This window comes from Chinchilla lanigera, unplaced genomic scaffold (assembly GCF_000276665.1).
Source record: "Chinchilla lanigera isolate Chin_1 unplaced genomic scaffold, ChiLan1.0 scaffold00015, whole genome shotgun sequence".
Classification (NCBI taxonomy): Eukaryota; Metazoa; Chordata; class Mammalia; order Rodentia; family Chinchillidae; genus Chinchilla; species Chinchilla lanigera.
The window spans coordinates 906753-930982 of record NW_004955416.1 but is presented as its reverse complement, the minus strand read 5'-3'; the positions used below and the strand labels follow the sequence as shown (position 1 = coordinate 930982).

The 24230-nt window shown below is 42.7% G+C and overlaps 1 protein-coding gene across 1 annotated transcript in view; it reads left to right on the top strand.

Moving 5' to 3' along the window:
* Positions 1-24230, top strand: part of Ryr3 (ryanodine receptor 3) — a 547606-nt gene that overhangs the window by 329129 nt on the left and 194247 nt on the right. Inside the window, exons 28-34 of the mRNA XM_005381167.2 lie at positions 7062-7270; positions 8792-8967; positions 10448-10484; positions 12290-12453; positions 15260-15425; positions 21823-21909; positions 22309-22535. Of these exons, the coding sequence (XP_005381224.1) occupies positions 7062-7270; positions 8792-8967; positions 10448-10484; positions 12290-12453; positions 15260-15425; positions 21823-21909; positions 22309-22535 (1066 nt within the window). The remainder of the gene's footprint in view (positions 1-7061; positions 7271-8791; positions 8968-10447; positions 10485-12289; positions 12454-15259; positions 15426-21822; positions 21910-22308; positions 22536-24230) is intronic.

Here is a 24230-nt window from a genome sequence, read left to right as displayed (position 1 = left end):
GTGGGGGAAAGGGCACTGGACAACAAGTCAGCAGACTTGTTCCTGTCAAACTGTATAGCCTTCAGGGTTGCCCGCCTATGCTTCCCTCTCTTCAGCTGTACCACAGCGAAGGACAGATATGGTAAATTCCAAGCTTTCCTAAGACACTAAGTTCAGCGGTGGTGACTTAACACCTGCTGTGTGCACACCCTCTGCTTGGTGCAGGAGGAGCTGTTGCCCCCAGGCAGGGATCCTGGACTCTCACTCTGCTTTTTCCCCTGCCTACCTGTGACATCTTAGTTGACTTTGACCTCTTTGGCCTCGTTTTCCCTCTCTGTATGACTACAGCTCCTTTTAATCCTGGATTCCTGAGACCTTACAGAAAGAAGCAGTCCCTGCCTAAAAACCTAAAAGTATGTAACTTTATGTGCAAGTGAGCACACATACATGGAACCATATATACATAATAGAAATATTGTTTATTTACAATGTTTTAGTTTTATAAATGACTTAATGCACTTTTTTCACACACCCATTATCTGCAATGTGCATAGCTAACTGTACCTTCTAAGAGCTTTAATGATTTTTCTAAGCACCAAATATTTAGGAAAATAGAGAAATTGCAACTCATATTTTCCTAGAGAGAGAGAATGACTAAAACCAGGTGGAGTCAAATTTTTATACCTTCTGAAGAGATTTAAAATCAAAATTTTAAAGAAAATCCCCTTTAAAGAGACAGATGATAAGAGTTAGCTAGCACGGGGAGCAGCTGCGTGCTGGTCAGACACACAAGAGAGGGAGTGCTGCAGATGGACATCAGAGCAGCAAGTGCTTCCCAAATGCCCACCATGTACGGTGCTGTTTCTTGAAGCCAGAAGGTAATGTACTAGAAGATCCAGCTCCTCCCAAGGAAAGCGGTCCTTGTATAGAAAGAGTCCCAAGACCTTTTTCTGGCTTTACTGTTGTGTGGACTAAATGAGATATACATCTGTTAGTCTTTGGTTCAGCTATAAAGAGGAAATAAGAATCTTGTATGCTGTGCAGAGTGATGAGAACTTTGTAAAGTCCAAAACCTTGATACTCACAGTGTGGCCCTTTGTTAGAAATGCAGAATATTGGCCCTGCAGCAGACTAGCCCCCAAATCTGCATCCTGAGGAGAGACTCCCATGATCTGCATGCATCTTTAATCTAAGAAACAGTGGCCTACAGCATGTGCTAATGGAAGTAGGACCAGTGTAAAGAGACTAGTTTTGTAGTTTTAGAACAAATAAGATGAAAATATGAAAAGGTGACTGACTAATAAGGAAAACCAGAGAGTTAAAAATGGCAAGTGACTAAGGCAGAATTAATATAAGAATAGGATTTGAATTGAATGTTAAGGATACAGAATGTCTGCCTCTAAGAAGTGTATTCTGTGAAATGATATCAATGGTGAGGCATCCGGAAACTTCAAGAGAGTAGAACAGTAGAACGATGGGAGATTTGGGTTTGGAATGTATGCATGATGGAGCTAGAAAGGTAGATAAGATACAGGTCAGTGGTGGTGAACCTATGCCCCAGCCGGCTGTTATTGTTGTAAGGTCTAAAAAGTTCACCATCATCAATATAGACTATAATTTCAATCACCAATTTTCAGTCTTCTTACTCAAGAAATTGTTGCTTACTCTGGGATAAGCACCCTTGGGTTTCCCCCTCAAGGAAGCAGAGCACTGTTACAGGATTTGAGCATTAAAAGGCTGTAAAGAAGAGAGATGATTCCGGGTAGCTCTGCTTTCAGAGATCATCTATGATATAACGACAGAGATGTCTTATAGTTCTTTTGTGTATAGAAACATGATTTGACCTTCAGAATAACAAAGTCTATTATTAGGAAGCTATTCTGGAATTGAATTGTACTACAATATGTTCACACACTACACTGTAGCATCGTATCACAATTTAGTAACACACAGACAAAATAATTGGAAGGGTCTTTTGATTCTCTGATAGCTCAGGAGTAGGTGAAGGGCGACTGAAAGGAAGTTGCTGTGCCATTCTTTGATAGCAATAGCCCAGAGGCCTGGAATAACCATCTAGTATCTCTGTGTTCTCTGAAGAACATAGAGGCAACAGTTCTGTCATCTGTTGAAAATAAACATTTTATGCTTTGTAACCCGCCCATAAGGCATAATGCCCTAATACTTGTAGTCTTCTGGTCATCAGCTTGTCAGCCTTGTTTCAGGCCATTATCTCAGCAGGAAGTTTTTAGCCCTTTGGGGAAAGGATCAGGACAGACATTACGAATGTGGCTGTTTTGCTCTCTGGGTTGTTTTATAAGCTGTCATCTCCATCTCCTGCATCTGGATGATGTCCTTGTAGCCACATTAGATTTTTTTGAATCATTATTCGTTACCTTGGTCCCTGCCTGAGCCATCACTGCTTTCTGTGTTATCACCTGAAGGAGTCTGGAGGCTTAAACTCTCCAAGATGGGGGCTTTTCTATCAGCCTTCTCTTTTCCTCCATTTAAAGGATAGCGGGTATGATTCTCAACAACCTGATGGACTTGGAGTTGAAACATCTGAGAGCAGCTTTGGTGTTGTCCCCTAAGAGACTTTCCTGCCTCCACTCCAGCTCTGGTATCGGCGGGGGCCTCCTCCCCAGCCATTCCTGCCCATTGGCCAGTCCAATTTAACAGCTCCCCTAGCTCTGTTGGCAGCTCTTCAGAAGGAAAAAAATGAAATGTATTTGCAACAAGCTATCTGCACACACACACACACACACACACACACACTGGTACCAAGGGACTCCACCCATCTCTTTCCAAATGGAGGCTGTGCTTCAGAAAGTACCTGTGGCAGGGAGCCTGGTCCCTTGTTTACTGTGTTTTCTCTAAGGTTCTGGTCACTACAGAGGTATCTCTGAACTCCATTTGCTTGAGGCTTAGGAAATGAAAAGGAGTAAAACATGTACAGCCATTTTGGGACTCTGAAAAACACCTCAAAAATGGTCTCACCACCTCTCTAAGACCTCAGTTTCTTTCCTCCTGTCAATGATTCCCCTTCATGCCCTTCTTCGGTTTGAAACAGAATGAAAATGGACCGTCATTTGGATTTCTAGACACTGCTTTCTTTCCAGGCTCCTGAATTACAAAACGGTTACTGCCCTGCTATGCCCCTTCATAATCACAAAACCAGTATGGGGCCTTGTGATACCAAGTTTAGCAGAACCTGGCATCCTCTATGAAACGTAAACACATGTGCTCTTGTGTTCCTTTCCTAAGCGGGGGAATGTTATGCATGTCTTGCCTCAAGATAATGCCATTTGCATATTTTCTTCTCAAACCCCTTCAAAGGTGTTAGCATAACCACATGTACTGGTCATTTCTTGTCATTGTGCCCCCTGCAATGTATCATGCAGAGTTGTGAAGTTACCTGAAATGTGAATGCCTTGAGTGAAGAAATGGAGTGACCAGTAGCTGAAGCCTCTTGACCAGGTGAAGGGAACTGACTAAATGTATGCAGTTATCAAGTCTTCCCAGGGGAACATGTTGATGCCTTATGGAAATTCATCTTTCTTCTGCTTTTCGGGTAGTGTTTCTCTTTTCTGGCTCAAGCCTTGGATTTAGCCTCTCTTCTCTTGCTTTGCAGAGCTTCCTAGCTGTGACCGTGTAACCCCCAGGAGGTCACCAACGTTCTTACCTCTCATTGCTCTTGTATCCCTGCCTGTTCCCTACTGTGTTCAGCTCTTCTCTGTAGATACTGTTTCTGCCCCACAGGGACAGCGTTTCACTCTGTAATGAGTAAAATCCTCTGCCCTGAGACAGGCTGCTGTTTAAATCTGGGGCATTTATCCCTCCTAACATTCCCTTCCTCTTTCGCACACTGTCTGACAGCTGGCCTGTGACTCACAGGGTGCGGGGTGTCATGCTATTTTGTCACTTGCTCTTCTTGTGACCATGATCAAGTCTATTAACTCTTTAGGTCTTCAATTTTATCCTCAGTAAAATGTTGCCCCTTCTGCCAACACTTAGTAATGATGAGGAGCCCAGGTTTCTTAGAAAAAAGCTTGAAACAAATATTGTTTTTCTCCCTTTGCATTGTCAGTGGGCTTGTACTAGGAAGTTATTCAGTTGTCCCAAGGTTTGTTCTTGTTGCTATTTCCCACTCAGGCTTTTACACCTGCTGTTCTCTTATCCTACCATTTGGGTTCATGGAGAAGAAAAGAGAGACATTTTCATAAGACAATCTGTTCTCTGTTCATGTCAAGACTGGACTGTTTTGTGATTGTGGCTCCAACATAAAACTACTAGAGTCATATTGTTCCTTAGCATAGTGATCAAAATGTCTTCCAATGTCTTGGAAGTAGGGATAGTTTATAGGGAAAAATTACTTTTTTTTCTTATTTTTCTCATTGCTGAGACAAAATACTTGACACCTAAAGTTAAAGAAAGAAAGATTTAGTTGGATCACAGTTTGTAGAGGTTTCAGTTCATAGTTGCCTGGCTCCAAGGCAGCGGGGCATGGCAGGGGGGGCATTGCAGAGGAAAAACAGATCATGGCAGGCAGAAGGCAGCAAAGCAGTAAAGTCCCAAATACCAAGCAGTGAAAAAGCAGCGCTCTTTCTGTCTTATATTCTTTTTAGGGAGGGCCTCTTCATTATCAACTCCCAGAACTATGCAAAACCAATCAGAGGACTAATTAATAATCACACACCCTTGATCTGAGAATCACACACTCTAGATCCAGCCACCTCTGAAAAGCCCCACCTATGACCACATGAGTCTTTGGGAGGGACATCGAGGCACAACCCATAACACTTTTTTTGTTCCCTTCCTTATGTCCATTTCTCTTAGCTTCTTGTGACTGAAAGAGTTTCTTCTTTCACATCTTATCATACAGCACATAATAGAGCTCCCTGTCCCAATGAGAACCCAAGAAATTTTGCTAATATCGAATCCTTATTCTATACTGTGATCAGATTATTTATAAAAATCTCTGCCTATGGAAAGGTAAAGGAGTAATCTATCACAGGCCCTAGTACAAAAATGCCAAAGGCATCGCAGTGTTTAGAATGCAGTGTGAATGGACCAGTTCATCTGCTCTCTGGAGGGGCAAGGGTAGTGGTCTAGTCTAGCTGTTCCTGAGAGGAAGCACTTTGCGCAGAAGTCCCTGTCATTCTAGTAGGATTGTGCTAACGTCCTCTCTTATTTAGAAGTGGTATTAAACATGTGTGCTAAGTGAGTCCACAGTTTTTAAAACTAACCAACTGGCTTGGGAGAGATTTACTCTTTGCATACTTATTTACATACAGGAACTTCGTGGCTTAGATAATAGTGTATGAATACTCCCACTAGGAAGAATGTGTTTTGGCCTTCTTGTCTATGAATGAAAGCTCTCACTGTTGAATGTAAGTGTTCCTACGAGTAACCTTTAAATTCCCCCCGAGAGGAGCATTCCTGTCCTGAAGTGGTGCCAGATTCCTGTGTGGGCATCTAACTTCTGCTTTTGCCAGGGGCCAAAGAGCTGTTCCTTTGTGCAGCTCCAGCTGTCCTGCAGCCGCCTGCCTCCTGCATCCCCCCAGATCCAAGATAATTAGTGCTTTCCCTGCTTTGCTGATTTGTTTGTCCACAATTATGATTTATAAATAACCCACAAGCAAAAATGCCAAACAATTTCAACTGCTTTGGTCTATTCTGAATGGGAATTTTTAAAATAGGATCAGGATACAGAAGTGATCAGGGAGAGATGATAGTAGCTTTAGGAAGGAAGGGAGGAGTTCTCTAGCTCTTGATGGAAACATTTGCTTTCCTGTTAAGGTGAGGACAATAGGCCAGGAAGATGGGAGTATAGAAACCAGCAGAATTATAGTGGTAACTAACATTCCGAACTCTGAAAATGTGAAACACCATTGAAATTCTTATTTCATTGACAAGGATACTGAAGCCTGGAAAACTTAAGCAATTTGCACCAATTCATTCCATTTTTTCTTTTTTTTTCTTTTGTTTTATTTTAAAGGGAATAAAAAAAACAATAAAAACAATATGGAATTTCAAAACAAGATGATAGGAATTTAACAATGGTTGTTATATTACATATTGTTATCTTCAAAGTAGTTGCTCAGATTACCTGATATAGGCATGTAAGATTGATCAAACAATTAAGCATTAACTTTTTTTCAATAAACTAATAGAAATTAGTAATGAAATTATCTAGCTATGATTTATATATATATATATATTTCCCTTTCCTTCTTTTCTCCTTTCCCCCATCCCAGTTTTTCTTTCCTTTTGATCAGTTTCTTTCCCTTCCACAATAGGTAGCTTTTGGAATTTATTTATTTACTCTTTCAGTTTCTTACACTAGGGAGACAATATAATGTTTAAACATGTGAATCTAATTTATTTCACTCATGAGTATGGTCTCTAGTTTCATCCTCTACTATGTATATTTATGGTATATGATATAAAGTAATGAAACATAAGATTACTACTGTGAAAAAGTTAATATATCCACAATTACCTATTTCTGTAGCAAAATCTGCTAAATCATGCCTTAGGTCTATTATATTGTTTTGGTTTGGGTAGTATTTAAAATTTCGTTGAAGATAACAATATGTAATATAACAACCACTGTTAATCCCTGTCATTTGATTTGAAGCCCCATATCATTTTTAATATCCTTGCTTTGTTTTGTTTGTATTTTGCTATTTTGGTTTTTTTTTGTGTGTGTACTGTTTTCTTTAAAATAAAAAAATAAAATTTCACAGGGCCTAAGGTCAACTTTTAAATAAGGTATAGACAAAGAATTCCACCTTTTCTCTTACTGGTTTAACTTTTCTAGTTGATATTTATTTGCATATTAAGAATAATCTGAGAAGGATGATCATTTTTCCTGAATCCATTTAAACAAACTTACTTATCTTCCTCATCTACCAAGGACAGTGGTAGTCTTTGGATGGCCTCCTTTTGCTGATTTTATATGCCAGGAAAAAGACAAAAACTTATGTCTCATCTTTCTTACTGGGACTCATATCCCTTGAGGAAGCACCAGGCCAGCTAAGATGGCACCTGTGGGCTAAAGCAGGAATCTCTTTATTCTGTAGGGTTCGTGCCCATCTGCTGTCTGGGGCTATCTCAGATTGGCCGCATGAATCTCGGGACAGATGCCAGTACCTTCAAGTTTTATACCATGTGTGGCCTCCAAGAGGGCTTTGAGCCTTTTGCTGTCAACATGAACCGAGATGTTGCAATGTGGTTCAGCAAGCGCCTCCCGACATTTGTCAATGTGCCAGAGGATCATCCACACATAGAGGTAAGGGTAAGCATTGTGGGTGGCCCTGGAAGGGCAGGGGCATCACGGCACTGAGCGCCCTATGATTCTTCTGTCAGCAGGCAGCTTATCAGCTAAGTCCCTGCCCTCTTGCCAACCAGCTACCTTCCTCTGGTTCTCAAAGCCGTAATTGCAAGGCCCCTTAATAAGGGCAGCTCAGTGGCATCTTTCAAGAGACTTTGCAGATTGCACCTGGATTTTCTCCAGGCATCCTTATACTGATATTGTCATAGAATCACAGTACCTAGATGTGTTAAACATTGTTTTCTTTGAAAAGTTCAATACCTGTACTGAAGGCTGTATGTCTTGAGTATATGTGTTCTTAGATGCTCATAACTTCGTATCTTATAGGCCTTCTTTAATTTCTGTGGTGCCATTTCCAACATTTAAGCTGAGGTGTGATAGTTGATTATGGTACTCCCACTTTTCTGATTTCAATATCTGCTTACCCCTACTTTGCACGTGCCCACCATTACTTTTCTGTGGTGAGTGTGGGGAGAAAAATGCTGATGGAAAGCCAAACAGAACAGCTTCTTGCAGTGTTCCTTGAACTCAACTCTGCCTTGCTTTAACGCCACTCTCAAGTTCCCTTAGCTCCCCCTCCAGTCTGGATTCAGTGAGCATCAGCTCTTAATCCTCCACTGCCACTCACAGTCAAAAACAATAGAGGCAGTTGTTTCTCCAGTTGTTCCCCAACTGTTACTTCTTAGAATGGTGGCTCTTGTGCTTTGGGAGATCTCGGACAAACTGATAGACTCTAGATGCCTCCATTTAGAAAAATAACAAATCATACCCTGTTACATAAGCACACTGTAAACTCCAGAGAAAATTATTCACCAGAGAGCAGGGGAGAGGCTCAAAGTATTTTTAAAAAGTTATTTCTACTGTCTTGGTTTACTTCTTCTGCCCCCATACACACACCTTTAAGAAGTCCAGCTTTGATCTTTCCTCCCCACTCCACCCCACTGCAGTTCCCAGAACTGTGAATCGCTAGCAAGATTTAAGGCAGGCTGTGGGAGCCTCAGCTCTCAGGCAGAGTGAGAGGTGGACTGGGTAGGGGAAGGCGCCCTCTGCAGGAACTCAGATGTCTGTTCTTGAGCTTTGGGATTTCTGCTGCCCTCTCATTTAGGTGCTCTCATGCCCAGTGAGGAGAAATCACTGGAAAGATTTTTCTTTTTAGCCACTTACCCCTTGACATACAAGGTGAGCTTTTATGGAGACTATATCACATCACCCAGACACTGCCCCCTCTCTGGCACTGGTTCTCCACCCTTTGCCTTGTGGAGAACCCAGTGGATGCATTTTAAATCTTTAATTTCCCTAGCCAGAAGCAGTTGCATTCGTTTTTATCAGTTGAGAATCATGGTTTGGTTATCATCAGGGACAGTGTTTACAGTTTGCAGAACACCTTGCTGTATGTTAGTTATGTCAACAAGAGGAAGAGGGACAAGGTCACAGTCAGGCCTTCTGGTCTGTCAAGGTAAGGACTCTTGATATTTCCAGGTCATGAGGATCGATGGCACCATGGACAGCCCTCCATGCCTCAAGGTGACACACAAGACATTTGGCACACAGAATAGCAGTGCCAGCATGATCTACTGCCGCCTGAGCATGCCTGTTGAGTGCTACTCCTCCTTCAGCCACAGTCCCTGTCTGGACAGTGATGCTTTCCAGAAAAGGTGAGGAAGGGGCCTCTGGCTCTCAGGGGTGCCCACTGTGTTTGCTCTAACATAAGCTTCTGCTCACTTTTTACTGCTCATCAGCACAAGATGAACTCAGGGTGTGAGATTCTCTCTACTTCAGTCAGGTAAAGAAATGTGTGTCTCATGGACACACAGGTGCATTTGAAGTTGTGCGTTGGTGTACTGCGCAGCTAAGGAGCCAGTAAAGCTAAACAGAGTTGCATGCAGAAGTGTATCCTCTTCTAGAGCTCTCTTGGTGCAAGCCTTCTTGCTGCCCACCTCCTATTTTTGAAATGAAAGGGATGTAAAATTACAAATTTTTCGAGGTGAAAACTGCCTTTTTTCCATACCCATGGACATTATCCAGTCCTGCAGCTCTATGACTCTTGAGTAATGTGATTTCTTCCCTCCTGAAAAAGAATATATTGTTTTCTTTCCTTTGATGTCTGTTTTTAATCATTGATATGTGTCTGCCACCTGGAGCGATCTTGTTCAGATCTCTTGTAGTATTTCACTATCTACCAAGCTTTAAAAAAGTGCATCAGTTTGAGAGAACAGAATAAACCATGCAGAGGTGTCTCTACTGTTGTTTTTACAACCTCCCCATCCTCACCCCCAGCTGTAACTTACTATCTGTGCTAAGGGACAACGTTAGAAGTTATAGCCCTACCTAGCAATTCCCAAGGCCAACTGCAATCACTTGTGTACATAAAGCAGCCAGTTGCCTAAAGTTGCCGTGATCATTAAAGGTAGATCAGTTGCCTGCCAGAAGTGTGGGATTCTTGGGTTGCTTCCAAGATTTAGCTATTAAAAACTGTGCCTCTATCTACATGGGTACACATATATCGCTGTGGTATAATGCTTTTAATTCTTCTGGGAAGATATCCAGAATGGGAATAGCTGGGCCAAATAGGACTGCTAATCCTAGTTTTTTGAGGAATCTCCACACTGATTTCCACAAATGCCCATCAACCAATGCATCAATAAAAAAAGATGTGTTGTTTATATAATGGAGTATTGCTCAGCCATAAAGAAAGATAAAATTGAGACATTTATAGCTAAGGGGATGGACCTTGAGACCATAACCATAAGTGAAATAAATTGGATACACATGTACAAATATCACATTATCTTCTGCTGTAGGAAACTGAAAATATAAATGAGAACATAAATGTACAATAGATATTGTGAAATAGGAAAAAAACTCTTCAAAAGGAAAGGGAAATTGGGAGAGTGGAAGGGAAAGAAAAAATGAGAAAAGGAGCTTCGTGAATGGGAAGGGGAAGGGGGCTTGAAAAGAAGGGATGGGAATGGGGAAAAAAGAGGACTCAAGATATATTATGTACACATGTAAGCTGCCTGTAATGAACGTGGTCGTTATGTATACCTAAATTGTACCAGTAAACTTAGATTAAAAAAAGAAGTGTGGGATTCTCTATACAGCTGTGTAACTAAACATGGGTTATCTTCCCTCCAGGAAACAGATGCAAGAAATACTCTCTCCTACAACAACAGTAAGTAAATGTGCTCTATTGTGGTTTTAATTATTTGATCCTTTGCTGTGCCTAGAATATGCCCCTTACAGCAAAATTCTGTCTAGAGATCCTCTCTAATTGCCAGTTACTCTGCCTTTTTAATATCCATCTTGATGCTTTGGAATACATCTGTGGCATTTCTCAAATGTGAAGAAGAAAGAGATTTATCCAGTGCAAAGCAGAAGCTCTACCTGGGCCTAATTGGGTGTCTTTGTGCATTTGGTACATGTTTGCCACCAGGGACCCAACACTGACTTTCTGATTGAAAGCATCCGTTAAAGGGTCTCTCAGTTAAATCTTTTTGTTTGCTCTTGTGTGTGATCTTCCATGAGTTTTCTCCCTCATGGCCCTATGTGATGCCAGAAGTAATGTTCACAGCACTCAAATGAGAAGAGACAGGAAGCTCACACAGAAGGCAGAAGCTACTTGCAGTCCCTTTTCCATAGCTAGACACTAGTCAGAGACCAGTACTTCCTAATCTCTTCCTTTCTCTCACTCTTGTTTGCCACCTGGGGAGAAAAGAAAAAGGGAAAGAAAAGCATGTGTATGGGAGAAATGCATGGCTCCCCTTCTGTAAAGTTAAACTGCAGTCCCAAGTTCATGGGTGCAGCACCATTAGGAATAAGATTCTTGCTCCAGCAAATCACACACTAGAGCTGGATTCTGTGTCAGGCATATTGCATCACCTTCCCGTTTAGTCTCCATTGAATTCATTGAATCTGTAGCCTGTGAAATAGGTGATAGTGTGCACCATGTTATGCAGACTGAGGACAAATGACTTGTCCAAGTCCACAGGAAACATTACTGACAGAGGCAAAACTCAAGCCCAGGTTTTGCCTGGCTGACCCGTTTTTACTCCCAACCAAGAAAATTTGACAGACTACAAATAGGACTTACTTCATTAAGAATAAATCTACTCAGTGTTATAAAGAGAATGATGAAGTAGTCACCTTCCTCACTATTGTCGCTGTTACTGTAACACATTGATGTGCCTCACAGACCACCTGGCCTTCCTCACCAGGAACTACTGTCCTTCTCCACATTCCCTGTGGGTGAGCGAGGCAGCCAAGGGAAGTAGGTTTAACTACATCAAGAGCTTTTTTTCACAGCCTCTTTTTATAAACAGTACTAGGGATTGAACCTAGGGCCTTGTGCTGAGCTATATCCCCAGCCCTTTTTTATTGTTTAATTTTGAGACAAGGTCTCACTAAGTCACTGACGTGCTCGAACTTGGGAATCCTCCTCCCTTAGCCACTCAGACTTTTGGTACTACAGGCATGTGCCGCTAGGTTCAGCTTCAGCCTCTTTTTTCATGAATAACAAAAGCTTCTTTGCCTTCTCCATAGACATGTAAAGTAGTAGGAGCACTCCGGCCTTTGGCTCTTGTCCCTCTGAGGAGAGGGACTGTGCCTGCCTGCCCTGCTTCTAGCCCAGATCTACCTGGTACCCAGGGGATGGTTAGGGCTCTGGGCTGGCCATTCTACAAGGCCGCCATAAGTTACATCAAGAGCATCTCCTAATCTCATGTCCAGCATCTTTCTGCCAACAAGCAGTAGATTGTTTGCTGTTCTGGGTGCTAAAGCAAAGTAGGAAAGTGGAAAATTGCCAAGTCAGAATCTCTATTTCACCATTCCTCCAGGCTAAGCGTATGCTACACATCTCCAACAGGGTGTGCTTCTTCTTAAAAGAGGGCCAATAGGCCGCTGCGTTTTCTCTGTCTCTCCAGTCCCCTCCCATGACTGGGAGCCACTCACTCTCATCTGTCCTCTGCGGTCTCTCCACAGCAATGCTACTATGCCATCCGCATCTTCGCGGGGCAGGACCCCTCCTGTGTCTGGGTTGGATGGGTGACTCCAGACTATCACTTGTACAGTGAAAAGTTTGACCTGAATAAAAACTGTACAGTGACGGTCACCCTCGGGGACGAGAGAGGTCGGGTCCATGAAAGGTAAGAAGGGGTTCCAGGAGGCAGGCTCAGCCCTCGGGCTCCTTACTGTCTCCTCTGTACCCCTCATAGTCTTCTCCCACCCCTCCCTCCAAAGAAGGAAGCTTCTCAGCCTCTCTTAAAAGAAAAAGCTGAAATTTGTTTATACAGTTTGTAAGTACATTGGAACAAGGGCTGAGAAGGATCTTACTATGACAGTAAGGAATGTTAGTGAAAATCAAGGATAATCTCATCACATACAAAAATCATGGCCCAGAGATGGAAGATGGGGATAGACAACTGGATCTGTGATTTCTTTCAGAGTTTTCTCCATGGTTTTCAGGCTAGCCTCAATTTCTTCAGCATCAGAATGAAACAGAGAAAAAGCCCTGTGTTCTTGAGAGAAGTCAGTTCAGAAGAAATGAAAAGATGTACCACATTAGACAGCCACTGATACACTCAGATCTCCTTATCCCAAGAGGTTCTAATCACTAAAAGCATAAAAAAAATAAGTAAAATGTAGTGAATTCATGAATAATAGCCACTAAAGAGAAATGGTCTTGGGCTCTTTAGGGAAGACATGCTTCAGGCACCTCTATCCTCCCAGCAAGCCATTGTGACAGCTTGGCCAGACGCAGCTCAGGAGAAAAAATCTGTGGCTAGATGTGGCCCAGGAGACTGTATGCAAAAACCCATGTGTCCCTCTTACGTGGGGTTCGAGAGCATCTCTTCCTGTACAGCCACATATGGAGATGTAATAAGTTGCTTTTCAAACTAGCCTTTTCCCCCTACAGAGTCGGCACTATTTTGTAACCTTGGTTCATCAGAGGCTCCCAGCCAGAGGTGAATCATAGTCACTGTCCTGCAGGACCTGTGTTGACAAGCGGTTAAGAGCACAGGCTCTGAAAGCAAGCTGATGTCCTTACTAAGTTCATAACTATGTCCCAGTGCTTTCTAGAAGTGTGGCCTCAGATCACTGACTCTACCTGGGTCATTATTGCCTCAGCTAGAAAGTGAGAATAATATTTCTGACCCCATAAAATGTTGTGAGGGGTAAATGGGTAGGTAATTCACGCAAAAATACGACAGTGCCTCACTTCAAACATTCAATAAGTTCTATTATTATTATTAATTATTGCCATTACTAAAGTGGATATGATAAGCAAAATACAGTATATGTTGGAAAGTATATGAAAACAGTGGGCCAATTCAGGTTTTGTTTCTGAGCCAGGAAAAAAGAAGGCAGAAATATTCATCTCCTTTCAGTTTATTGCTCCTGTTTTCTTACTCTGCCACACAAGACAGATACACGCTGTATCTGAGCCTCAGCGACCACATTTACTGTCTAAATACCTGACATGCTGACACCCAGGGCAGGACCCAGTGTATGGTAGGTGCTCAATAATTCTTAGCTCTTTGTCCTACATAATAAGCAATAAATGCAGGATCGATTTTCTGATGTTTCAGGGCATTTTTAATTTGGGCCTTTTAAAATACACCCAAAGCCCTGCCACTTCTCATCCCTACAACCTCAATGTATTATTAATTGAATTCTATATGGGTCATCAATGTATTTAGTAATTTAAACACTAAGAAGTAATAACATGGCTGCCACTTGCCTTTAAGGAAATCTAATGATGGCTGTAACTCTTTGGAAGAGGCAGTTTGCACTGGCCTCTGCCTGAGTGCATTCATGCTGAGAAGCCACCACACTAGTGCCCCAGAGGAGAGGAAATATGTACAAATTTCTGTTTGCAAAAGAGATTTCTATTCCCAGGGAAAAGTGGTAGACTTAGAGAGCTGGATGAAACCTTGGGAAATCCTAATCCAAACAATGAGACCCCAGTCCAGAGAGGTAATGAACTCGGAGAGAGTACAGTGATCTAGGACCTGTCCACCACATGGAGCTACAAACTCCCCCCACAGCTGAGGACCTCAACAAGAACTCATGTGAGGTCACATCTCTCTCCTTTAATCTGAGAGAAGTGATATCATGTTACATCAAGGGACAGGGTCCCTCTGATGTTCTACCCCAGGAAAAGCTTAAGAGATAGAATCAGCTGTCTCTTGCCACAGCCCGCTGTGAGGGCTGAGAATCACTTTGGCCACTGAGCCTCTTCTCTAAAGCTCACCAAGGGTATGAAACCAACAGTTAAGGAACCAGACATTGGAGATGTAAAGACTTTCTGGTTATTATAGTTTGCTTTTAAGTGTAAAGACTCTTAGTGGAGTTCTGCGTTCTGGGAGGTGGTAGATAGTTTGAGGTAAAAGTACTTAAGTTGTCGCTTGTACAGAAGTGGAGGAGGCTGACTTCCAGAGAACTGCAAAAGTCAAGGTAAGACAGAGCTGGGCAGTGGGAGAACATCAGAGACAACTTCTCTGGTCCCAGGCCTGCCATCCTAAGTATAAGCCACTTTTCTTCTATGGTATCACTTTTTGCCCTGTCAGACTGGGATTCTGAACCCAGTTTTTTGCTTCTGCTTCTTATGCCTAATCCTTCTATAAACTTGCCCAAGGCAAACTGTCACCCTCTTTATACCTAAATTTCCCGTCACTGCTTTTCTCATCTGTTTCACAAAGGTGAGTCAGGAAACAGTTATCTAAATATTTTCTTTGGAAGGAGGAAACCTACTTTATGACCACATCCATAAACAGAGTAGCTTAGGCCTGAGTAAATTAAGTTGAAGCCAAAGGAATTAAAAAAAATTAATCAGGGCTGATCAAAGAGGTTTGTAGGGAAGTTCCTGGGGCATTTCACTCTTGAGTCTTGCATACAAACCACCCAGTCCAGATTTGTGCCTTCTCCTCCCACCCACTTTCTGGCCCCTAGTGTGAAACGCAGCAACTGCTACATGGTATGGGGTGGAGACATTGTGGCTAGTTCTCAAAGGTCAAGTCGAAGCAACGTGGACCTGGAGATCGGCTGCCTTGTGGATCTGGCAATGGGCATGTTGTCCTTCTCAGCCAATGGGAAAGAACTTGGAACCTGCTACCAGGTAAGGACAGCTTCTGGGGCATAGACAGTGGTGTCCCAGACCTGCTACTTATGGCTGTGTTCCTTGTTCTTTTCTGTATTCCACATATCCACCACAGTGTTCTTAGTTGATGAAGCCATGTGGTACATGAGGGACTAAGAACAATAAATGAATAAAAACAAAGTGATTTTATTGGTTGACCAGTTATTCTGACCATCTTTCTAGAGAAAGAAAAGGCTTTTCTTTGGTAATAAGCTCTAAAAACTTACTCATTTATTTTTTAAGTATTTCTCTGCCATCTTTATGTTACTTGTACTATACAAGAGGAAAGATTTAAGAGGTGAATAGAAATACTGCTCACTTTAAGAAATTGAAACCTATAGAAACTATTAGTTTGCCATGTATTCCCTTTGCAAAAAAGGTTATGCATATTTCTTTTGGATACTTTTAGGGATAATGGTCCACAACCTGTTAGGAACCAGACTGCACAGCAGGAGGTGATCTGTAAGAAAGTGAGCAAAGTTTTGTGTGTATTCACAGCTGCCCCCCATTGCTCACATCACTGTCTGAGCTCCACCTAGTCAGATCAGTGGCACCCTTAGATTCTCATAGAAGTGTGACCTTCCTGTGAACTGTACATATGAGGGATCTAAGTGTATGCACCTTCTAAGAATCTAATATAACAATAGTAGAAATAAAGTGCACAATGTAATACTATTGAAAATAAAGTGCACAGAAAATGTAATGGACTTGAATCATCCCCAAAGCACCACTACTACCTCTGTTCATGGAAAAACTTGTCTTACTCAAAACCAGTCCCTGGTGACCAAAAAAGATTGTGAATACTGCCTTATCTGATTATTTGAAAATATATTTATGTAAATAATGTGTTTCCCTGTTTAGTGGACTGTGAACTTTACAGAAATACTCAGGAAGCCCTTCAGGTATATAAATATAGATTTACCTGTCATTAACTGTGAAATCCTGATTTCTTCATTCTTGATGGCCAGATAAGCTTGGGGAAAATGCTACATGTTACATCCTTCTTTTGAAGTTTTGCAGTGAATATTAGCACAATATAGAGAAATACCTTGGAAAGAAACCTGTTTAACCAAGCATTTCTAAAGTTATTTCACTAAGAAAAGAATTTTGTTAACTTTTAACATTGGTAAATATTCTGTGAGCCTAGAGTTCTATAGCACCTATCATGGAAAGTGCAAGGTTGAGGAATTAAATTTATATGTTAAACATTCTCACCACTCCAAGGGCAGAATAAAAAGTCACATGTAAGTGTAGACAGAAAGTGTCACACAGGGAAAAGGAGATTCTACCCATCAAGAGCATTCAGGAAAGTGCTCATTGAGAAATCTTGCTTGTGAGGTAGAAAGAGGAGTAGTCTAGATTCAGCAAATGGCACAGGAAGCATTCATGCAGTAAGGGAAGGATATGGTGTGTCTGAGGATCAGTGGACAGAAGGGGCTGGGGCTTTTATGACTAGTGGTGAGAAATTCATTTGGAAAGGTAAGCAATTATACATAGAAAGTTGGGAGGTACTGAAGGCTTCTGAGCAGGAGAGTACCTTGCAGAATTTTAAAAAGTCAGCAGTCTTCCAGGGTCACCACAGCTATTATATAATGGATGAGAGCCATGTTTCCTCAGTTAGCCCTAGACTACAGCTTCTGGGCTGAAAAGCTTCTCAGCTTCTATCTGTGTGGTCCATGGTTGGAGGTATGAGGTCAGATAGGGAACAGACAGAGCAGGACCCCAAACCTGAAAGGATAGGTTTGGGATGACTGAGAAAGGATAGACCAACCTCTTGTTGGGGGCCGAGGGCAGCCCTCTGATGGAGGCAGCTACCTTGTCTCAACAGCGTCTCCTACAGTGCACAACTCTCTGTGCCTCGTCCTCCTGTGGGAAACAGCTGAATCACCAACACTTGGCCAGCTGGGGCCCGCAGCTGGGGCCCCACTGGCCATTTCCAGAAAGAGGCGTTTGTGAAGCCAGGCTTTGAGGTAGCAGACAGTCTAGTATTTTTGTACAATTCTACCTCTCCCAGCTCCAAATCCTCTGAGAAAGTGCTTTATGTACATTACTGCCGTCCTTCAGAATCCATTCGCTTTTTCCCATTAACTTTTGAAATGAGTTGAATTAAAGGGTCTCCCTGAGCTGCAGGAAACTGAGAGCATGTAATGACTTTTAAAGCTAGTTGGATTTTGGAGGTCCACAAGTATTAATGAATTAAAAACAGCAATAAGAAGATGGCACTTGCAAGCAGCAATGACTTGCCTGCCTCAGGGAGCAACCCAGGAGGTAGAGATGCAACAAACAAGAGGACATTGTGGCAGCTTCATCCCATCTTTCACAGTGGCTCCGGGGTGACAGTAGGCTGGATGGTTGTCTTTGCTGAGCTGGGTGTCAGCACCTCTCCTCAAGTGGTCTTCTTTACCACATGCACATAAAAGCTGCCCCCTCTGCCCAGTGGCCCCAGTGTGACTGCCCAAAGCAGTGCTGTGGGAGTAGCAGAGTATCGGAGCTCCATCCAGACCCTCAGGAAGCCCACACCCAGCCAGCGCCTGCCACAGCCAGCAAGGCAGTAACAGGTCCAGCCATATGTCTGGTCTCTGGCAGTGAGATCATTATTATTCTACAGCTGTAACCATTTTCATTTTTCAATTATCTCAAGAGAAGCAGGCCAGCAATATTTACACACTGGCTTTCAATTGAGAGAGGAAAAGTCACCAAAATAATGAGGATTCTCTCAAACAGTATTTTTAAACCTCCCCATTAAATAGTGCTATGCAATTTGAAAATCTTTTTGTGTCCCACTTAATGCAATCAGTGGAGAAATGAGAACTAGAATGTACATTCAAGAAATACTCCTCAGTGATTGCCATGGCTGAGGGCAGGAACAGCAGTGAGATTCAGATTTATGAGACAGTGTAGTTTTTTTATCTGTCCAGTTACTGTGTCCTGACCTTCACACATGATTAGAAACAGAATATCTATTACCACAAGGACAAAATGGATCATCTGGTGATAAAAGGAGATTCAACTATAAAAGGAAAAGACTGCATGAAGTGTGGTGAAGCAGACTCAATGCTTCTTCCATTGGAATGGACCCTGCTCCTCCAACAGGTGCAGTCTGGAGGGTGGAAACCATGTTGGGTTCACTGTGCATCAAGCAGCACCTGGCCCCTAGTGAGCGCTTGCTAAGATTTGTTGTCAGACTAACGGACTTGGCTGGGAAATCACTTGCATCCACCTTTTTATTGCTGTCTGACAAGTTGCCATAAAATTTGCAGCTTAAAACAACTTGTGTTTATTATTTCACAATTCTGTAGGCTCGCCTGGGCCCTCAGGTTCTCATAAAGCCAAAATCAGGGTGTCTGGGGAGCTGAGCCAGGTTCTTCTCTGTGGGCTCCGGGAAGAATCTATTTCTGAGCTTGTTGAGGTGGTCGGCAGTACCTAGTTCTCTGCACTGTCTGTGTGATGTTCTGAGGTCCTGTGTCCTTGCTGACCACCAGGCCATTCTCTGCTCCCAAAGGGTACCCTTATTTTTTCTCATGTAGTCCCCTCCGTATTTAAAGCCCTCAGTAGCACACTCAGTTATTTTCATAGTTTGGATCTTTCTCACTTTCCCTTCTGCTCCCAGCGAGAGAAAATCCATGATTTTAAAGGGCCCTCTAATGGGCCCTTTAGATGAAGCCAAGAAGATTTCCCTATTTAAGTTCACTGTTTAATAGCTTTATTCACATCAGCAAGACCCCTTTAGCCAAGTAACGTAACATCATCACAGAAGTAGCCCCAGGGCTCCTGAGAGCCTTCTGGAATTGTGTGCCCCACGCCAGCGGTGCTATACTGGTTTTATCCTCTTGTACACCCTCCTGAATCTACATTTGTGTTTTCCTATTTTAGTTACTGATGAGAACTCTTCATTGCTCACTGAGGTGGACATGTGCTTTGTATAGTAGAAATAAATTTACCCCAGGAAATCCTACATGCTTTCAAACCACCTTCTCCCTTCAGGGATTTAGTTGAGCAGTTTATGAAGTTTTCAGGAACCAGTGCTAAGGGACCTGAAAAGATGCCACTTGTTGAGTGTATAGCTCCTAAGTTGGTGTGGTTCAGATCAGCACAGGAAGCCTTCTAATGAGTGCATTTCTCTTTCCTCATGAACACTGATTCATGGGTTAACTTTGGGTCCAGATGAAATCTTGTCAGACACCTAAGCTCTGAACATTCTAATGACTTGAGGGTATAAAGTTATTCTGAATGTCACACATTGGGTATTTGAAAAATCTGGAGGCCAGAGCAGAGACAGCCCCTGCCTCACAGCCAAAGCCAGAAGAGCATCAAACAAGAATTTCCTATTGAGGTCTTTGACTACTGTAAACTCAGGGCTTGCCAAAAGCAGCTACATAATAGATACTGACCCATTTGCTGAATGGCCTTCACTAGGCTTATTGCAGGCATAGGGTTTTAAAAATTCACCTTTACACTTTGGTTTTACAGGCATTTATCTCTTTATACTACCCACGAGTACATGAAATATTAGGGGTAAAACAAACAAGGGCACCTGAAGTGTTAGTCTATCATCCTGTAATAAAATGACACTTCTGAGCCTGAGTCTGAGGTTTAATGACTCTGGCCTATTTCATCATGAACGAATGATAGCATAAAACCATGTAATCTTGTAATGTCACAGCCACAACAATGTATGATTCCATCAATCTTATTTCTAAATATGTTGAAGAAGCTTATTACTTACGTGGGGCCTGTACCAAATACTTTGACACAAAGAAAACTCACTGGGTGCATTTTCTATTGCCACATTAAAACTACCACAGACATAGTGGCTTACAATAACATGCCTGTATGAACTCATAGTTTCTGGGGGCCAGAAGCCTGGCACAATTTAGCTTAGTCCTCTACTTGGCTCAGACAAGGATACAGTCCAGTCAGCCAGGTTGCAGAGTTTTCTAAAGCTCAGAGTCTTCTTCCAATTTATGTGGTTGTTTGCAGAATCTAGGTGTCTGCATTTGTAGAACTGGAGTCCCATTTTCATGATGGTCACAGCCGGGCCACTCTGAGCCCCTCTGAAATTCCTTGGCATGTGACCCTGTCATGGGCCCCCTTACAACATGGCGGCTTATTTCTCTACAGCCAGCTGGAGAATCTCCTCCCCGCTTTGCTGACATGCACTCTTATGCAACATGACTTAATCTAGGAAGTGATGATCCTCACATCTTTGCCACATTTTATTTGTGAGAAACAAAACAGATTCTAGCCGAGATTATACAATTAAATTAGTCATTGGTAACACTTGTCCAACACATCCACCATTTGTAGACAAAAAGAAGGGCAGGAATTTCTTAGTGTCTTTATTTGCTTAAAAACAAAAGGCTTCAGGTATACAAATAAAGTCTCAGTCTGAGAGTAGAATTCATGTCTTCATCGTCTCCTACAGACTATTACAAACACTGTAGAGCTGCTCTGCTGTGAGTCCTCTCCTACAGCACAAGTGAGCAAATGCTAGAGGCCCTGACTCCATGAGTAAGTAAATCCTCATGCCTCACCTTAGATGGAGCTAAAAGATGATTAGTGACTATCAAGTCCTTTAATATAAAGCCTAAAATTGACAAGAGTGATAAAAGGGTGAAGAAAAGCACAGAGGAGCCCAGAGGGTTGAGGGAGAGATGAGCTCTGGAGAGAGCAATTTTTAGTGTTATTATAGTGAAACACCTCATGGTCTTTGCCTATATGTCAGCAGTCCTCAACTGGGGATGCTTCTTTCCCAGTGGGGCAAGTGGCAGTGTCAGGAGACCGTATTGGTTTATCATGACTGTGGTAGGGTAGAGCATGCTACAGACAGGTGCTACAGAGAGAGCAAGATGGGCCAGGCCTCCCAACAAAAAGGCACCTGGCCCAAAATGTCAGTAGTACTGAGGTTAAGAACCCTGCCCCTGAGTGTCCCTGGTCTTGCTTGCCAGAGTAGATTAGCCCTCAGAAAACATCCTGAGTCATCTTCTCCAGGCAGGCCTGGTAAATGATGGTACTGCCAGGTGCCAGGTGTCTCTGCTCAGAAGAACAAGCACATCATGTTGTTCAGCAGTCATCAACAGGCCTTGCCTTTAGCGACGAGTGAGTAGCTCTTCACCTTTGACTGTCCCCCTGCTGCAGGTTGTAGATACTGAGAAAGGAAGCGGAAGGATGTGAGATTGTTTAGCCCAAAGTAGAGAGAGTTTAAAGTAGGGAACCATGACAATCTCCACTGCATCTCTAAGAACTTCTGGGCAGCCAACTAGCTGTCCTCTTGTAGCTGAGAGTAAAATGTGAGTACTGAGTAAAACACCCCACAGTTTAACAAGCTGAGATGTTATTGCTCTGGGAAAATGTCTCAATTTGTTTTGGTTTCCAGGTGGAACCCAACACGAAAGTGTTTCCAGCTGTTTTCCTGCAGCCTACGAGCACATCTCTGTTTCAGTTTGAACTTGGGAAGTTGAAGGTATTTATCTGTCCCCTCGTCTAACAAGAGAAGGTAGCAGTGACCACTGGGGGGAAATTCCAGGCCTCAGAAGACAAGAGGAATTCTCTAGCTTCTGAACCATCCCTGTCTTCCACCCAGTCCCTACAAGTTCCTGGGAAATTCAGTTAACAGATCATGCATTCTCCTTTTCTCCTCTCCCCACCTCTGATAAGTGCTGAAAAAATTAATCCTCATAAAACCCACTGTTTAAGGCCCTAATGATGCTAGCAAAGCCATTAGAGGTCCCCTGGACACATATGTCTCCCTTTAATTTATAATAATCCTATTGATAATCATGGGGCAGGTGCATGATCCAGCCACCTGGATTGTGTGTGTTTTGCACGTTTTCTTCTCTAATGCCTTTTCACCTTGTCCCAGAATGCAATGCCTTTGTCTGCGGCCATATTTAAGAGTGAAGAGAAGAACCCAGTCCCCCAGTGTCCTCCTCGGCTGGACGTCCAAACCATCCAGCCGGTGCTCTGGAGCCGCATGCCCAACAGCTTCCTCAAGGTGGAGACAGAGCGGGTGAGCGAGCGCCATGGCTGGGTGGTCCAGTGCCTGGAGCCCCTGCAAATGATGGCCCTCCACATCCCAGAGGAGAACAGGTACTGCACAGGCCTGCAGAGCAAGGGGAGGCCAGGGAGGCAGGTGAGGCAAGGCCAGGCAAGCCCAGCCGGGAGCTGGGAGCATCCTCATTGGACCCTGCTCAGGCCCAAGATAACTGTTGATTTCCCCAGTATTTCAGTGTTTATTCTTCCCCTTTCTCACTTCCATTACTCAGGAACCGGAGATGTGCCTGCTATATGGCCTTCATTGTAGCTCCCAGTGCTTGGGATAAAGGAACACTTCATTAAAAACTTAGTAACTCTGAAATATACATTATTTTTGGTAAAGAGAGAAAGAATGAGACATGCTTGGTTTGACTTAGAAAACCAGGAATTAAGCTCCTGCTGTCCCTTGGTTAAGAGGCACTCAGATTACAGCCTGGGTTCAGTCCCAGCACCAACACTTTGTGGCTGCATGCTGGTGGGTAAATTGCCCATGTTCTCCAAACCTATCTCCTCTGCCACACTGTGAGAAGGGCCCACCGGAGGTGTTTCTAGGAGAAGATAAAATGAGATTGTATGGATAAAATCTGCTATAGTTCATGGACATAATGATGATTAACTAAATTTTATTATTGTGAATGTTGTTATTCCTTGACCTCTTTACTAAAAAACAGAATGATGTAGAGTGGCAGTGTATGCCACCTCACAGCCGCCACTTAGATCTCCCCTTGGACCAAGGGCAGCAGGGCAAGCAAGTGCAGGGAAGAGTAGGTGACCGGGTCCAGGATGAGGAGTAAGACTAAAAGTCTAAGCAGATCTCAAAGCCTGAGCCTGGGACCCTCACAAACAAGCAAGCAACACACAGACAAATGGACCTCTAAGTCAGGAAGGAACAAGTATGCTGGATTTGCTGGCTGCTCTCAGCAAGTACTATGTTCAGTGTGCTGAACTTGGACATTCTCAGACACCATTTTTCGGTATGTGTTGTGGGTTTTGTTTTACTGTGTACATAGTATATATAATGGGCAAATAAGTCCAAATTTTACAAGACCCAGTCTGTAAATGTTAAAGAGATTGCCAGTGTATGACAAAGTAGTAAAGTTAGCACGTTTTGTACACTTTGTGTAGAAATTCATAGAAAAGCTTGTCCTCTATAAATGAATTTTGGAATTGGCCATCTCTAAGCCTATACTTTTCTACTGGATTGAAAGTAGGAGAAAAGGAAGTGAAAAGGGAGTGATTCAAGGCCAAAATGGTCATATATAAAAGAGACCTCAGATTATAACCATTGTGACATATACAAATATATTTTAGTGCTGTATGCATAGTGGACAAGTTCTTATATAAAAAAATCTGGTCCTAGATATTTAGCAGCCCTTGTTATATTTAAAAGTAGAAGTAGTAGAATAACACTTTTAGTAAATCACTTTTAAAACCTGATGGGAAATACTGTGTTTGAAAATCGAATCATTGACCCATCTCTGGGGGGAAAAAAGCAGGTAGATTTTTTTCCAGGGACAGTTGAGATGACACAGATGACATTGATGGTAGATTGACAGAAGGCTCAGCTGCGTCTTCTGAGCATCTGGAAAATGGCGGATTCAGTTGAATCTACACCAAACACCAAGTCACCCGCTCTTACACCTAAACGTTTTTCTATTTGGGGGCTTTGGAGTTTTCTGTAATTGAAAGAACTTTCATATTTAGTAAGCCAGTACATTGTAAGTTTTATAGGCTTTTGACAGCCTTATA